Below are 18,851 nucleotides of genomic sequence, written 5' to 3' on the forward strand. Positions count from 1 at the left end.
CACAAGTACTGACAAATAATGGAAAAAACCCACACAAATACTACACACCTTGAACCTCTCCACAGATGGGCTGTTCCACGCTGTGCAATGTTCAGTCTGAGGCTCCGTGCAGCAGGCGCAATCTAATGACGATACTGCACCAGCTGCGCAGAGACTCAGACGCACAGGCTGAATGGTAGATTGAGACGACTGCATCCTATTTCACTACTGATGAATGGGGATCCTCAACTGATGTGCCGTATACCACTGTTTTCAGCTCTTTGGTTGTCCTGGTCCACAGACCAGACGGGAAAAGCCGAAGGGCCAAATATGACCTTTGGGCCAGTTTCCCCAAGTCGGCTGTATAAGGTTCATAATAAGACGTTGCAGTGGAATTTCTGTGTTTGAGATTGCCAAAGGTTCCTCTGCTACACAGAAGATGCCAGTATTATACATGGCATGTAGTAGGCATTTAATATCATAGAGCATTCCATTTTCATGCATCAGTTTGTCATGTGTCTACATATAATTTACAAAACTTGTCAAAAAATAGTTTAAAAGGAAAAGTGCAGTAGTTAACCATTGCAACTAATTAAATTGCACCTCTCATAATCAATAACGCACTTTGAAAAATGAAAGCAGCAACCTGATTGGATAGAATGGGCTACTACTGCACTTTTAGTTTGCTACAGTTTAATACTTCTTAGTTTTATTATGCAATTTCAACTTTCTTCTCTAGCGAAAAGTAGCAAACATGAATATTGTACGTAATTCAAGGAGTCCCTCTAGTGGGGAAAGTTATTATTGACTTTTAGGGTATGCACACGTTAAGTATTATTGTTATTTATCTTTAGGATGTCATTGATTTCATAGGTTTACATACAAATTACAACAAATTATAACGAACAAACTAACAAAGACAGACTGGAACAGAGGACCAGCCCTTGTGGATTTAGTCTACAGGAAAGGGATGAGATGGCAGCGGGGTTATTGCAGGTTGTAAGCTTTCTTGATGGAGAAGGGCTTCAAGTTCCATCTGAAAGTTCCGAATGTGGTGAATAATCAGTCATTTTGAGAATAGAGTCCCAGAGAATGGGCGATACTCTGGAGAAATCTTGGGTGAGGAATGTACGAGTGAAGAAGTGAGGTGAAGGTCTTCAGTGTATCAGAGAATATGTGTTGGAAGATATCGGGAGATTAGTTCGGAGATAGATGGAGAAAACAGATTAAAGCACACTGCAGCTTCTTTTTTTTTTCACCGCTGGAGTTGTGCTTTAAATCTTAGTCCCCCTGCCCCCGATCTTATACTCACCCTCTCTCGTGCCTTCTTCTTTTTTGGAGTCACTCCTGTCCTGCGGTGCCATGTTGTGATCATAACTTCTGATTAGCCGGAAGTCAGAAGTTATGTGAACAACCTCTCAATGCAAGTCTTGAAAGCCCGAACTTGTATTGCGTTGTGATCTCCGGCTGGCTCCACGAAACACTGGAGCAGCCGGCAAGTCACAAACTGCAGAAGATCTCCCGGAGCGGTGGTGAAAACAAAGGAAGATGCCTGAAGGGGAGTTTAACACTAGGGGCAGGAGACTTAGTTTTAAAGTACCACCCAATTTGTGAAATAAAAAAAACCTGGTAGATTGGTGCTTTAAAACCCCTTCATGACCTTTGACTTATATTTACAGTGAGTACGGAAAGTATTCAGACCCCTTTAAATTTTTCGCTCTTTCATTGCAGCCATTTGGTAAATTTAAAAAAAGTTCATTTTTTTCTCATTAATGTACACTCTGCACCCCATCTGGACCGAAAAAAAACAGAAATAGAAATGTTTGCAAATTTATTAAACAAGAAAAACTAAAATATCGCATGGTAATAAATATTCAGATCCTTTGCTCAGACACTCTTATTTGTCACATGCTGTCCATTGCCTTGTGATCCTCTTTGAGATAGTCCTACTTCATTGGAGTCCAGCTGTGTTTAATTAAACTGATAGGACTTGATTTGCAAAGGCACACACCTATCTATATAAGACCTCACAGGTCACAGTACACGTCAGACCAAACGAGAATCATGAGGTAAAAGGAACTGCCCAAGGAGCTCAGAGACAGTATTGTGGCAAGGCACAGATCTGGCCAAGGTTACAAAAGAATTTCTGCAGTACTCAAGGCTCCCAAGAGCACAGTGGCTTCCATAATCCTTAAATGGAAGACGTTTGGGACCACCAAAACTCTTCCTAGACCTGGCTGTCCAGCCAAACTGAGCAATCGTAGGAGAAGAGCCTTGGTGAGAGAGGTAAAGAAGAACCCCAAGATCACTGTGGCTGAGCTCCAGAGATGCAGTAGAGTGATGGGAGAAAGTTCCACAAAGTCAACGGTCACTGCAGCCCTCCACCAGTCGTGCATTTATGGCAGAGTGGCCCAACGGAAGCCTCTCCTCAGTGCAAGACATATGAAAGCCCGCATAGAGTTTGCAAAAAAAAAAAAAAAAAAAACACATGAGGGGCTCCCAGACTGGGAAATAAGATCCTCTGGTCTGATGAGATGAAGATAGAACTTTTTGGTGATAATTCTAAGCGGTATGTGTGAAGAAAACCAGGCACTGCTCATCACCTGCCCAATACAATCCTAACAGTGAAACATGGTGGTGGCAGGATCATGCTATAGGGGTGTTTTTCAGCTGTAGGGGCAGGACAACTGGTTGCAATTGAAGGAAAGATGAATGCTGCAAAGTACAGAGATATGCTGGAAGAAAACCTCTTCCAAAGTGCTCTTGACCTCAGACTTGGCCGAACGTTAACCTTCCAACAAGACAATGACCCTAAGCACACAGCTAAAATAACAAAGGATTGGCTTCAGAACAACTCTGTGACCATTGTTGACTGGCCCAGCCAGAGCCCTGACCTAAACCCAATTGAGCATCTCTGGAGAGACCTGAAAATGGTTGTTCACCAACGTTCACCATCCAGCCTGACGGAACTGGAGGTGATCTGCAAGGAAGAATGGCAGAGGATCCCCAAATCCAGATGTGAAAAACTTGTTGCATCATTCCCAAGAAGACTCATGGCTGTACCAGCTCAAAAGGGTGCTTCTACTCAATACTGAGCAAAGGGTCTCAATACTTATGACCATGTGATATTTCAGTTTTTCTTGTTTAATAAATTTGCAAAAATTTCTACATTCCTGTTATTTCTGTGAAGATGGGGTGCAGAGTGTACATTAATGAGAAAAAAAATGAACTTTTTTGAATTTACCAAATGGCTGCAATGAGACAAAGTGAAAAATTTAAAGGGGTCTGAATACTTTCCGTACCCACTGTACGTCAAAGGTCATGCACATGTCTTTGATGCACACACATGCTGAGCCCCCATCTTTCCCACCACATGTCAGCCATCATGTGCCTCTAACAGCCGTGGGTGCATCTGTTAGGGCTGTTTCAGTGAAGTAGTGGGGACGCAAGCCTGATTGTAGGTTGTCGAAGAGCGAGTTGAATGAGAAATGGGAGGAACATCAATATGGACATGCTGTTTGGAGGTGAACAGAAACAGGATATGGGAAGCTGGATGCAGAGGTCGAATCAAGGGATTGTTTCTTAAGGATGTGTGATTGTGGCATGTTTGAAAGCAGAAGGGAAGGTACCATGATTTAATAGGTTGAAGAGATGTGTTAGGGCTAGAATAAGCATGCTGGTGAGGATGGGGAAAGGGGGTGGGGTGCCACATATTGGGGGTGACAATCTTAAAAATCAAAATAGTGACACTTTAATGAGCCTTGCCAATTGACTTAGCATAATAAGCCAAATCAGATAGCTAGTCCATTTGCAGATGTGTTTCAGAGTGTTTGCCTCTCATCAGTGCAAAGAAGGAAGTGTGACTTGGGTCCTATATGTCTCCTTATGCTGGCTTAGCACTCTCCGCAAGGAGGAATGTTCTTCCTTAAACCTAAAGTCCAAGGCTTGCCAGCCAGCCAAATCTGACTATTTGCTTTCCACTGATGAGGGGCAAATACCCTGAAACACGTGTCTGCAATTGAAGTTAGGCATTTTATTCTAAATCATGTTGCAAGGATTATTAGAGGATTGATATTGACTATTTCGACTGCTACCCACAACGGGTAGCACTAGACTTCGAATCCTCTTCCTACCTGAAGAGATTATTTGCAAATTTACATTTCCAGAGGAGCATTGCTTGGCCCATATGCCTCCTTAAGATAGCTTTACACTCTCCACAAGGAATAAGAAACTTTGTAATCTATTTTTTTTAGCCCTACTCCCCATGGCTGGGTGCTGTAGGGTCTTGTTTACATTACTCAACCCAGCAGTACAATGCACATTTATTATTCTCTATGCTTATTCTTGCGACCCTTGCTAAAAAATGTAACAGCCTAAAAAGTGTTATCACATTAATTCTATGGGGCACTTTCATATATCTAAAAATGTAACTATATATTTTTAAAATCAATTGTGTTTTACAGCTCATTCTTTCAACATGGGAAGGAGGCTATAACTTACAATGCCAGAATCTGGACAGTGCAGGTGAAGCAGACGTGCGGGTAAGACTATTTTTTTTTTATAACATTTTCATGTAAAAACAATCACTCTGAATTGTAATCAGCTCCAAAGTAGCAGTCTAGTGATATTTTGTTAATTGATCCTGCCCCCCCCACCCCCCTCCGTAAATAGAATTATACCAGGAAATTAATGATAGTACTCTTCAATGGGATCAGGTGATCTAATAGTAACCACTTGAGAATTACATGTCTTTATGTTATGATGGGGTTATCATGTCAGTCACCAGAGCAGCCTGTGGTTTAGGAGGGAGAACAGAAACCTCTATCACATTTACTGATAATGACTAGACAGCATCTGCCACATTTTAATGAGGAAGATCACAGTTTAGTCGGTTTGACTCTATAATTATAATCTCTAAGCTTACTTAGGAGACTATTAAGAAAAGTTTAATCACACTGTTCTGACAGCTGCAGAGGTGGTGCTGTTGTTACGCTGTACTGGAGAGAGAGAATATACAAGTGCATCTCAATAAATTAGAATATCCTCAAAAAGTTCATTTATTCCAGTAATTCAATACAAAAAGGGAAACGCATATATTATATAGAATCATTACACACAGAGGGATCTATTTCAAGTGTTTATTTCTGTTAATGTTGATGATTATGGCTTACAGCTAATGAAAACCCAAAAGTCATTATCTCAGAAAATTAGAATAATTACCACAAAACACCTGTTTTTTTATAATGCAGTGCTATTGGGAAAATCCAGACATAACATTCAGTGTACCCACAAGAGAAATTGTGGATTTCATACACGCCGCAGGTCAGTTCACACAGCATCAAAAAAAAGCATATGGGGCATGAAATCCCTATAAATCCCATTTAGTGAGCTAGAACTGTTAGACGCGGTGTTTTTTGTGCAGTGAATATATGCAGCATCAAAAACTCATTGTGGGAACTTAAATTTAGAATACTAGGTATCAATCCCCGTCTTGAATCATAGGTGTGTGGATGGTCATCAGAAGTAAGCACCTGATTGACCCAACTCATATATGACTGGTCTGCATCCTGCTGTAAACCTGTATCTTTACCAGTCCTCGGGCTTTTTGCTGTATGACATACTGTTGGCTATGTTAAGTATACAGTCATATGAAGAAGTTTGGGCACCCCTACAATGTTAACCTTTTTTCTTTATAACAATTTGGGTTTTTGCAGCAGCTATTTCAGTTTCATATATCTAATAACTGATGGACTCCGTAATATTTCTGGATTGAAATGAGGTTTATTGTACTAACAGAAAATGTGCAGTCCGCATTTAAACAAAATTTGACTGGTGCAAAAGTATCGGCACCCTTATTAATTTCTTGATTTGCACACTTTAACTACTTTTTGCTGACTTACTAAAGCACTAAATTGGTTTTGTAACCTCATTGAGCATTGAGTTTCATAGGCAGCTGTATCCAATCATGAGAAAAGGTATTCAGTTCTTGTTAAGCCCAGAAGTGGCAGGCCAAGAAAAATATCAGAAAGGCAGAGAAGAAAAACATTCTATGGGATACCATACTACAAAATGTTGACCATTAATTGCAAATGAGATTGGTTATTTTGTACAACGAAAACAGTAATATTTCTTGAAAATTCATTCAAGACCATGTCCCAAAAATAAGTACACCCCAATGAAAGTCTTAGGAGCAAAGCTAAATTTTAGACTACAAAATTATATACTGAACAAATATATAGTGTGTCCACCCATATCCTGTCCACCGCCATTAACTTGAGAACGGCGGCAGCTATAGGCATAGAAGTGGTGTCTAGGTATAGTAAAGTAGCCATGCGCTATGCAATGAAACCACCTATAGCACCACCTGGTGGAAAACAACGGAGTTAGCATTTTTATCTCGAAAACGGAACAAGATAGAAAAAAAAAAGTGAATTACAAAGTTGTAGGGTATCATCAATTCAATACGAATCGACACTTTGCATACAGAAATACTATGATTAGAACGTGTAAAACTCACAAGGCTGCAGACATGAAGCGATACCTCATGGAGACCTTCCTACAAGTCATTGGGTATGGTAGCTGTGTGGAGTGGCCTCCACGCTCACCTGACCTGACCCCATTGGACTTCTTTCTGTGAGGTCACATCAAACAGCAGGTGTATGCGACCCCTCCACCAACATTGCAGGACCTACGACATATCACAAATGCTTGTGCAAACGTGTCACCTACCATATTGCACAACGTGCAGCAAGATACAGTATGCTGTCCAGAGTCCACATGTACACTGCAGCTGATGGTGGCAACTTTGAGCATTAAAGTTAAATGAGAGCCATATGCGTGCCCAGCATTCAATGTTTTGAGGGGGGTCATGGGTTTCATATTATAGCATTTCTGTATGCAAGGTGTCGATTCGTACTGAATTGATGATGCCCTACAATGTTGTAATTCACTTTTTTTCTCTATCTCATTCCGTTTTCGAGATAAAATATGCTAACTCCGTTGTTTTCCACCAAGTGGCGCTATAAGTGGTTTCATTGCGTAGCGCATGGCTACTTTACTATACCTAGACACCACTTCTATGCCTATAGCTGCCGCCGTTCTCAAGTTAATGGTGGTGGACAGGATATGGGTGGACACACTGTATAAGCCGTAAACTTTTGTTTTTGCTCTTTTTTTTCATGAGCTGAACTCAAAGATATAATAGTTTTCGTACACAAAAAAAGCCTTTTTCTCTCAAATATTGTTTGTAAATTGTCTAAATCTGTATTAGTGAGCACTTCTCCCTTGCCGAGATAATCTACCCACCTCACAGATGTAGCATAATCACAATGATGATTAGACAGCATGATTATTGTACAGGTGTGCCTTAGGCTGGCCACAATAAAAGGCCACTCTAAAATGTGCAATTTTAATCACACAGCACAGATGTCACACGTTTTGGGAGTACGTGCATTTGGCATGCAGACTGACGGAATGTCCATCAGAGCTGTTGCCTGTGAATTGAATGTTCATATCTCTATTATATGCAGTGTCCAAAAGCGTTTGAGAATTTGAGAGTACATCCAACCGGCCTCTCAACCACAGAGCACATTTAAACCAACCCAGGACCTCCACATCCAGCATCTTCACCTTCGAGATGATCTGAGACCAGCCACCCAGTCAGCTGCTGTATTAATTGGTTTGCATATCCAAAGAAGTTTTGCACAAACTTTCAGAATCCATCTCAGGGAAGCTCATCTGCATGCTGGTCCATGCTCCTGGGGGTCTCCAACTGACTGCCTTTCATCATCGCAACCGACTTGAGTGGGCAAATGTTCACATTCTATGGCGTCTGGAACATTGGAGAGATGTTCTCTTCATCGATGAATCGGTTTTCACTGTTCAGGTCAGATAGCAGACTGACTGATTTTTTTGGTTCATTTCCTCTTAGTCCCTTTCAATACTGTAAAACTCCACATCTTAGAGTGCACTTTTATTGTGGCCAGCCTAAGGCACAAAGAATATGTTATCACAGCTCACCTAGACCTATATGAATCCCAAATGGTGGACGGTGCCAGGCACATCAGGCCGGATCCTGGTGTAACAGCGATGATCATGTTGGGCCTGAAACGCATAGACCCTTGTCTACACGCTAAGCTTTTTATCCACTGTATGTTTTTTTATGGATTTTTCACAATAAAGCTTCAGCAGTTTTTCCAAGATGGTTGATGGCTTTTTCCACTTCTCTTGATCAGCCTAAGGCACACCTGTGCAATTATCACTGTGTAATCAGCATTTTGATATGCCTCACCTGTGAGGTGGATGGATTATTTCGGCAAAGGTGAAGTGCTCACTAACAGAGATTTAGACACATTTGTAAACAATATGTGAGAGAAAAAGGTTTTTTGCTTACATAGAAAATCTAAATCTTTGAGTTCAGATCATGGAAAATGGGAGAAAAGGTGTTGCGTTTATACTTTTTCAGTATAATTACCATGAATTCAAATACAGGTAAGTCTAATTCAACAGGTGTCCGGCAGACAGTTGACTATAAAAGAGCATTACTGGGGGGAAAAACTTTCTCATTTTATGCTGTCAGCAATGGCACCACATGGAGGGAAAATGTTGCAAGACCCGAGGAAAAAAAATAATTTCTTTGCACAAGAAAGGTGAAGGCTAAGGACATTAGCAAAGCTTTACTTAGTATACTGTAGAAAAAGTGTTGCAAACATTTAACAAAACTGCAAACCTACCATGACATGGCTGTCCACCTAAAGAGACCTCCCAAGCAAGGAGAGCACTAATTAGAGAAGCAGCCTAAAGGCCCATGGTCACTATGGAGGAGCTGCAAAGATCCACAGCTCATGTGGGAGAATCTGTCCATAGGACAACTGTTAGGGGTACTTTGCACGTTGCGACATCGCTACTGCGATGTCGTCGGGGTCAAATCGAAAGTGACGCACATCCGGCGCCAGTAACTACGTCGCAACGTGTAAAGCCTAGATGCACCGATAAACGATCTCAAAAGCGTCGTAAATCGGTGATCTGTGTAGTGTCGGTCATTTTCATAATTTCGCTGCAGCGACCGGTACAATGTTGTTCCTCATTCCTGCGGCAGCACACATCACTGTGTATGAAGCCGCAGGAGCGAGGAACATCTTCTTACCTGCCTCCACCGGCTATGCAGAGAACAATTGTAGAAAAAAGGGTTTCTATACCGCGCCAATGATCACAAATCTGGAAGTCGGATTGATGTGGCTTTATTGTAGCACAGGTCTACGCGTTTCAGGAGCTCTGCTCCCTTCCTCAGGACCATAGAAACAACATCAAATCTACCGCGATGGATACACACATACATTAAATAGAACCAGTGACGTCATAGTACCTCCCCGTATAGAAAAAAACGGCGGGAAAGGATACAACGTGGAAGAAAAAACATGACGCAATACAGAAAAGACATGATCAACAGAGAAAATATACAACTCTTATTCGGTTTAAGTGACCCAAAAACTGACAGATCATAATAAATTCAATGAACATTTAAAATGATTTTCCATGTAAAAACTAAATTCAATTATATCTGCACAAAAGAATACAGTTAATAAAATATATAGGCATATCCATACATATGTATATATATATATATATATATATATATATATATATATATATATATATATATATATATATATATATATATATATACCCAAATCAATGGAACAACCCAAATCAAACGAGTGCTAAGTACAAAGCGGGACCAGAACTCGAGGATGGTGAAGGATATTTCAATCGTAAATGCCTACAAATCCCTCTTAAGCGGGTAAAGCCCGCTATACCATGAGGACAATTGTAGTCCAAACCGTGCAAAAACAACAGCAAAAACCACCAACATGAAGGGTGTGCAAGGATCAGACAAAAAAACAAAGAAAACCCCCGATGTGGATATTGTGCATCTTATTTAACTGATGAGACGTGATCCTTATACAATATATAGGTATTAAAAACCAATACCCTCACTCGGGCAATAAACTAAGAAAATTTTTCGTCCACCGGCTATGCGGAAGGAAGGAGGTGGGCGGGATCTTTATGTCCCGCTCATCTATGCCCCTCCGCTTCTATTGGCCGCCTGCCGTGTGACATCGCTGTGACGCCGCACGACCCGCCCCCTTAGGAAGGAGGCGGGTCGCCGACCAGAGCGACGTCGCAGGGCAGGTAAGTGCGTGTGAAGCTGCCGTAGCGATAATTGTTCGCTACGGCAGCTATCACAAGATATCGCATGTGCGACGGGGGCGGGTACTATCGCGCTCGGCATTGCTACCATCGGCTAGCGATGTCACAGCGTACAAAGTACCCCTTAGTCGTGTACTGCACAAATCTGTCCTTTATGGAAGAGTAGCAAAAGAAAGCCATTTTTAAAAGCAAACCATAAGAAGTCCTGTTTGCACTTTGGAAAAGCCATGTAGGAAACACAGGCTGTGGAAAAAGATGCTCTGTTCAGATGAGACCAAAGTAGAACTTTTTGAACTAAATGCAAAATGCTGTCTGGCAGAAAACTAACACTGCAAATGTGTCACGGTCATCTTCCTGTTTTTTTAAACTAGTGACAGCTGCAAGACTGGAGCCTCATCTCCGTGTGGCGCTCTACATGTAAATGTGTTTTTTTTTTTTATCCCTTCAGGTTAAAATAGGTGTTTCCCAGCAATCCTTGCTGAAAACTCATCTTTTTGTATACTGGCCCCATTGGTGGAAGGAGCTTAGGAGTGTTGCAAAAGCTGGTCTTTATCCTTTTTTGTTGCGGTTTTCCCCCTATTTGTCTTACCTTTACTAGCGTTATATTAGAGCAGCAGTGGAGCTAGCTTCTACCACCTGCCAACGCACTAGTCAGGGCAACTACAGGCTTTTTCTCAGTCTCTCAGGTTCTTGCTCGGCGACAGTTGTGGAGACTGTATAGGGCCTGGCTAGGAGTGTAGGGAGAGCTGCAGGTGAGGATAGGTGGTGTCACATCTACCCGTCTCACTATAGAGCTAAGGCTCACCATTGTTATTGTGTCCCTCCCTTATTTGTTGCGTTTATTTTGGTGATTTTTTTCGTTGTGCATCTGACTCCTTTTGGTCTAAATGTGCTCACCGCGCTTGTAGCATGACAACATGACTCTGAAAGGTGTTAACAGCATCCTGCTGTGGGGATGCTTTTCTTCAACAGAGACAAGGAACTTGGTCAGAGTTTATGGGAAGATGGATATATGGAAATCCTGTGGGAAAACCTGTTAAATACTGTAAAAGACTTGAGACTAGGGTATAGATTCACCTTTCAGCAGGACAACTATCCTAAACATACTGTCAGAGCTACAAAGGAATGGTTTAGATCAAAGCATATTCATGTGTCTGAATGGCCCAGTCAAAGACTAGCCCTAAATCCCATTGGGAATTCGTAGGAAGACTTCAAAATTGCTGTTCACAGACACTCTCCATCCAATCTCACTGAGCTAGAGCTATTTTTGCAAATAAGAATGGGCAAAAATTTTAGATTCTACATGTGCAAAGCTGGAAGAGACATACCCCACAAGACTAGAAACAGTAATTACAGCGAAAGGTGGTCCTAGAAAGTATTGACTCACAAGCGGCATACAAATGCACATCACAATTTTCAAATTTATATTTTTTTTAATATCTTGAAAACCATGTATCATTTTGTTTATGGTTCACAAATACTTGCTACTTAGTGTTGGTATATCACAAAATCCCAATAAATACATTTAAAGAAGCATTGCCATCCAAATTTATATTCTCTTAATATATTGCAGTCATATTATATAGCACGGTGTACATACAATTGCTCATTTTGCCTTTCTATTCAGTTAATTTTTCTCTTTTCCATTAGGTCTATAACATCACATGATTAAAAATAGATTAGCTGAATCCTTCTAAGTTTTATGTTGAAGCAGAAAGTCTTTTCCCTGCAGGAGTCATCACTTCAAAGTCAATAGCAGGGAAAGGAGTGGAGCAACTGGGTCAGGAGTTGAATATGGGGGGGATGACTCATGCAGGGAAAAGCGCTCCCTGTTTCTACAAAGAGCATAGAAAAGTGAAGCATTAACTGGGTAGGAAGGCAAAATGAGCAGTTGTATGTACACAGTGCAACATAGCATAACTGCAATATTTTAAGAGGATAACATTTTTGATGGGAGTGTTTAAGTTTGTTGTTGTAATGTGGAAACGGTCACAGGATATGAATGCTTTAGAGTCTGGACATGAAACCACAATGAACATATTTTCATTTGCACCATTAGATTTAATCCAAATAGAATTTACCAGACAAATTTGGGTGAATAACTCAAATTTGAATTTCGTAAGATTTGCTCATCTTGATATACTTCTAAAAACTTCCACCTTCCAATAACAGCACTTGCAGTTGACAAGGGCAGATCAGAAATGTCACAAATTTGACTTGTGGCAAATGTGAGTTCATTTTATAGTGTCAATCTACTGCCATTGTTTCTTTATGAAAGAAGGCATGACTGTGTGCTTGATTTTATTCCACTGCTTGTAGTTCCCGTAGCAGAAACACCTGAACTCGATATTAAGGAGAGGAGCTGTCCATATACTTATGTTCATACCATGTGTATATATAAACTGATTTATGTATTTTTGTATTATAATTTTTATTTTTTATTTTTTTTGTTCTGTTTTCCACATTACACAGGTGGCCAAAGTTTTGTGGTGGTACTATTTTTCCAAAGCAATTGAATTCATGGACACAATTTTCTTTGTTTTACGGAAAAAGAACAGCCAAATCACATTTCTCCATGTATATCATCATGCCACAATGTTCAATATATGGTGGTGTGTCATGAACTGGATCCCTTGTGGTCAGAGTAAGTTTCCGTTGGTGGCATAGCAGTGGCTAAAAGCAGCAGTAGTCATACTAGGGCCACACGTTAGCCTCAGTATGTTGGCCAATTTCCTTCTTATTTTGGGTTGGCTCATACACACAAATTACTTTATTATTTATTGGAGTGTAGTTTTATTTAGTCATACACAATAGTGTAGCATCTATAATGGAGTACATGGTGTACATTTAGATAAATATTAATGTTATACTTTGCATGGCACAGAATACAACCCTTAATCTCTGGATTAATGCTGGGAACTAAGTTGTGAAATAATGCTGTCTAATTTATAATTATTTCCTCTCATTTGTTAATACCTATATAGGTTTCTTTGGACCAACGTTAAACAGTTTCATTCATGTCCTCATGTACTCCTACTATGGCCTCTCAGTTATTCCATCCATGCACAAATACCTCTGGTGGAAGAAATACCTCACTCAGGCACAGCTGGTAAGCGATACCAAATCCATTTCTCTACATGACTACCTAGATACATTTGTATGTATCGGTATTGGACCACCTGTATTTTGGTCCCTGCAATATTTTTGTTAGATCTTTTTTTACTAAATGGAATTAAAAAAAACCTCTAGGATTTAAAGGGGTTATCTACCAATATGATGAAATTACCTAACACTAGAAGATCACCAAGTATCTGTCCCAAGGGTTTGTGCTATTTAACCTAGAACATGCAACCATAGAAATCTACAATAGTAAACAAGTAACCTAGCAGGCCTGCAAGGCCCCAGGTATGCGTTCTAGGGTTAACCACCAGCATATCCAAATGAAAACCAACTATTTCATTTTTAAAGGGAACCTGTCATTTTCTTTTTTCTATATTGAATTCCAATAATGTCTTGTTAGTGATGCAATGTGCATCACTAACATGGTGTTCTTAAAGAAAAGGACCCAGTATCTTTAAAAAAAAAAAAAACCCAAACCAATAACACTTTTTATTAAGTGAATGGATTAGAGACCTTCTCTTCCAGTTATAGGGGTGGGGCTTTGTATCATTTCAGGACAGTCCTCTTCAAATTAATGCAGACCCATTGAACTCCGATTAACGTGACAGTTGTCACGGCACTCTCCTAGTGAATCCCGCATTTGTGCTCTGCTAGTCAGCTCCTATGGGCGCTGAATCTGGCTGTATGTCCCCAGCTTCATTTTATATAAGCGCATGCTCCGGAGTTGCTGTGAGTCAATCTGATGTCTCCTTGTGAGTGCGCACTGTTCTTGCCGCTCTGCTTGTAGCTCCGGAGCATGTGCATATATGAAATGAAGCTGGGAACATACAGCCAGATTTAGTGTGTATGCATGGGGAGCTGATGGTTCGTGCACACTCGCAGAATTTGCTAGGAGAATGCCATGACATCGGGCCAGTCACGGCAAAGGACATAAAGTAGTGAAAGAGCTTACCAAAAAGAAGTCTGGGTCCTTCCTCCAGTAGCTTGCACTGATGAAGCAGTGGAGAGTGAAGCAAGGTACGGTCCTCATCTTCACCTAAGTAGTGTGCACGCTCCCGATTTTGATACCCAGCATAACACCACGCTTTCCTGGTTTGCCAAGAATACCTCCTTTTTATCATTTTCTCATGGTCAGTTCCATACATAAGGCAGCATGCTAAACATTATTTTTGGCTCCGTACATAACTTTCTACAACTCACAACGGTGTACACTTTTTTTTTTTTTTTTTTTTTTTTTATAAAGATTATTGGTACATTAGAACTTGTGCTATTACTGATTTTTTTCTTTCAAATATATAATTTATTGAATTTTATATTTTGAGCAAAAAAAGAAGTCAAAATGTATCACTTCAACAAGTTAGTAGATCATATTATAATGAACACACAAGGAAAACAAAACGTACAAAAAAAAACAAAAAAAAAAAGAAAGGGGATGGATACGGAAGGATCAGGATTGATGATTAACCAACAGAAAGACTTTTGTTTGGCATACGTGGATGTGCATGTCTTATCCACAGGTCCCAGATCCTGAAAAATTTACCCTCAATTTAAAAAAATTTGTTTAAAAGAACTGAAGTCCTCAGTGGTTGATACCTTTTAATGGCTAACTGAAAAGATGGTAATAATTGCAAGCTTTCGAGGACTTCAGTTCTTTTAAACAAATTTTTTTATCTCTACTGGCTAACACGGTACAAAGATATATTTTACTTCCCTCAATTTAAGACACTAGTGAGTTCATGGTCATAAAATTCTCCATTGGGGGTAAAAACTCCAGGTACGGGATGTAGCGATATTTTAAAACAGAAGTAGTGATTGGCTTTTTATCCATCTTTTCCAGATCCAGTTCTTGCTCACTATTTCACACACGCTGAGTGCAGCGATTAAGCCCTGTGGGTTTCCTTTCGGTTGTCTCATATTCCAGTCCTCTTATATGACGACATTAGTCTTGTTATTTGTTAACTTCTATCTAAAGGTAAGTTATCCACAAGGACAACATGTACCTTATTAACTTCATATTATACTATGATCACTCCCTTTTTTTACATGAACATCTATATATATATATATATATATATATATATATATATACACACACACACACACATACATACACACATATAATTGATTCATATTTTTATGTTATACTTTACGTCTATTGTTGTAAGATGTGACTTGTGCTTTACATCACAAAATACTAAAGTTTGACACAAAAGTCTGACTGTACTACTGCAAGGTTCAGAAAGCAGCAGATGTAAAGAAGCAAAACTAGGGAAAGCAGAATCTACATGGCTACATTTAGTGTTATTTTTCTAGATTTTTAAAAAAATATTCTAAAAGGCGAACATTTCTATCCTGTGTGAGAAGCAAATTGCAGTGATTTACCAAAACTGATGAGCAGGTAGATTACAGTGGTAGGAATCAGGAGAGCAAACGTTTCTAATGTCTGCTGAAAATATTTGTATTTAGCGTTCCTCCGTCCTCCATTCTCATGCAAAAGTATGAACTGACAACGGACGAATCACTACACAGACCTCCAATTTGTTTACAGTGGCAATGTCAAACTGATTGACAAGGGTAGTGTTCAATCAGTTTGTACATATTCAGGAAGAACAGAGTAATAGCACACAGCATACTTCTCAGATAAGGTAGTTTTATGCGGCATACATCAGTAGCAGGGACAAGTCCTGCGTAAGATACCCGTACTTTTTTTTATTCATCAGAATCTGTTAAACAGAAAATAAGTAGGAAACTGATATCATGCACTTCAACTGTTTTTTTTTTTTTCTAAATTTATACTCCGTCTTGTTCACTTCTAAAGAAAAGACAATTTTTCTTTTGAAAAAAGCAAATGATGAACGATTGATTATATGGTATATTCATTATCCTTCCAAAGTACAAATAATGCAAATGTATTACTGGAAAAATAAACCAAAGTCGAAAAAAAATGACAAATAGCATGCTGAACACTTTGGGAGAATAATGATAATATCACAAAATATAACAAAATGTTCCACCAATGTCTCCTTTTTCAGAGGGAAAAAAAGTAAGCGGTAAGAGGTGCATACAGTTTACAACACGAAAGCCAAAAGAAACCGGCAAAACTTAAGAGTAACAATCGTTTTCATTTTTTTCCTCAAATTATTAGTACACATGAAAATAATAAACTTTTTAAATATATCTTATCAGAGAATCTGCTTCTTTCTCTTTCCGTTCTGATCGTTCATTCTCAGTTCATGGGTAAAATCTGTATTCAGTGAAGTCTTATTTTCCCATTACTGAGATAAAAGATGATCTTTGGGGCTCATGTATTATGGAACTTCCAACATGTCTGCCTCCATCTCTTTCTTTCTATAGAACTTTAAAAGCACCGCCAGTACTCTGTCCAAATAATGGGAAATTGAAAGCAACACGGACCATCCTAGTGGTATCTCGTTTTTACAGATACATTACCATTCTGCAGCATAAGACACTGGAAATGGTCCTGTAAATTATTTAAATGAATAATCGCTGTTGAGGGGGGAAAAAAACAAAATGCATTGCACATGGACAGCACATGGATGACAAGTGAGAAAAAAAGTCATCGTACTTTTCTGCATGAAAATCGGTCCAATTTTTTATGCGCTAGTGTGAGCGTACCCCAAGAGTGACAAATCCGTGCAGGAGAAGAAAAAAAACAAAACAGATTTATTGGATAAGATATTACAAAACTTGCTTAGGTTTTGTGTGTACTATTAATTTACCAAGTAGAAATTGAAACGACGCTTAAGGGGGCTTTACACGCAACATCGCTAACAAGATGTCGTTGGGGTCATGGAATTCGTGACGTACATCCGGCCTAGTTAGCGACGTCGTTGCGTGTGAAACGGAGGAACGACCATTAACGATCAAAAATACTAACCTAATCGTTGATCGTTGACACGTTGTTCTAATCCCAAATATCGTTGCTGTTGCAGGACGCAGGTTGTTCGTCGTTCCTGCGGCAGCACATCGCTATATGTGACACCGCAGTAACGAGGAACATCATACCTGCGGCCGCCAGCAGTGAGGAAGGAAGGAGGTGGGCGGGATATCCTGGCTGCTCATCTACGCCCCTCCGCTTTTATTGGGCAGCCGCTTAGTGACACCGCACGAACCACCCCCTTAAAGGAGAGATTGTTCGGCAGCCATAGCGACATCGGTGAAGAGGTAATTGCGTGCGACGCTGCCGTAGCAATATTGTTCGCTACGGCAGCGATCACCCCGCTTTACACTAACTCAAAGCATGCGTTTTAGAGTTATAAAAACACATTAGCGCATGCCATCATTTCCTTGCCTTTTTTGTATACAAAGATAAAAGAATGTGATAAAATAATACAGACTAACAATGTAACCTTTATTTTCCTACTTAGACTTACAAAACAAGACCATCAAAATCCGAGACAAATGGTTCGGCCAGCACAGAGCTTCAGAATGGATTTCACAAAGACTTAATAAATGCAAGCAATGGTGCTGTGCACAAGAAGCACAACTAGAGCCTGATGAAGGATTATTAAGAAGCCGCCTCGGATTGAAGCAATATCTGAACACGCTTCTAGGCAGCCTCCTCCTAACAACTGAACAATATCAGTTTCCGTTAGAAGCATTTTTTTAAAATAATCACTACCCCAGATTACTGTAATCTTTTGATATATAGATTATGACAAAATGACGACATTTAAGGCTTTTGTCCAAATGTCATCATAACAATATTGCAAAATGGAAAATACTTAATTGTAGTCCAGGAAATGCCTTATATCATCCCGACGACGTTCTTTTACATGTCTAACAATTTTTAATTTAATGTAGACCTTTCTACTTACTAAAGTTTAAATTCTGTGAAGACAGACTACTTGTATTTTACTTTACACAATCTGGATATTCTGAACAAGTATCTTATCAGGCAATCACAAGGCAGGAACATACATAAAGTATATAGACAATTTTAAGGTTCATTCTTTTAGGGTATGTGCGCACGTTGCTTTTTACCTGCTTTTTTGCTGCTTCTTCTTCTGCGCTGTTTAACCCCTTAAGGACGAAGCCAGTTTTGTACTTAATGACCAGGCCATTTTTTGCAATTCTGACTAGTGTCACTTTATGAGGTCATAACTCTGGAACGCTTCAACGGATCCCGGTGATTCTGACATTGTTTTTTCGTGACATATTGTACTTCATGATAGTTATAAATTTAGAACGATATTTTTTGCTTTTATTTGTGAAAAAATTGGAAATTTGATGAAAATTTTGAAAATTTTGCAATTTTCAAACTTTTAATTTTTATGCCCTTAACCCAGAGAGTTATGTCACACAAAACAGTTAATAAATAACATTTCCCACATGTCTACTTTACATTAGCGCAATTTCTGAAACAAAATGTTTTGGGGTTAGGAAGTTAGAAGGGGTCAAAGTTCATCAGCAATTTCCCATTTTTTCAACAAAATTCACAAAACCATTTTTTTAGGGACCACATCACATTTGAAGTGACTTTGAGAGGCCTAAGTGACAGAAAATACCCAAAAGTGACACCA

General features: G+C 39.6%; 1 protein-coding gene across 1 annotated transcript in view; it reads left to right on the forward strand.

Annotated features, from left to right (window-relative positions):
- ELOVL2 (ELOVL fatty acid elongase 2) overlaps window positions 1-18,166 on the forward strand; it is a 155,910-nt gene extending 137,744 nt beyond the window's left edge. The window contains exons 4-8 of the mRNA XM_075316454.1: window positions 4,443-4,520; window positions 12,661-12,832; window positions 13,173-13,297; window positions 15,146-15,280; window positions 17,697-18,166. Coding sequence (XP_075172569.1) covers window positions 4,443-4,520; window positions 12,661-12,832; window positions 13,173-13,297; window positions 15,146-15,280; window positions 17,697-17,819 — 633 coding nt within the window. The 3' untranslated portion in view covers window positions 17,820-18,166. The remainder of the gene's footprint in view (window positions 1-4,442; window positions 4,521-12,660; window positions 12,833-13,172; window positions 13,298-15,145; window positions 15,281-17,696) is intronic.
- Window positions 18,167-18,851: the final 685 nt, after the last annotated feature.

Source organism: Anomaloglossus baeobatrachus, chromosome 6 (genome assembly GCF_048569485.1).
Source record: "Anomaloglossus baeobatrachus isolate aAnoBae1 chromosome 6, aAnoBae1.hap1, whole genome shotgun sequence".
NCBI lineage: Eukaryota > Metazoa > Chordata > Amphibia > Anura > Aromobatidae > Anomaloglossus > Anomaloglossus baeobatrachus.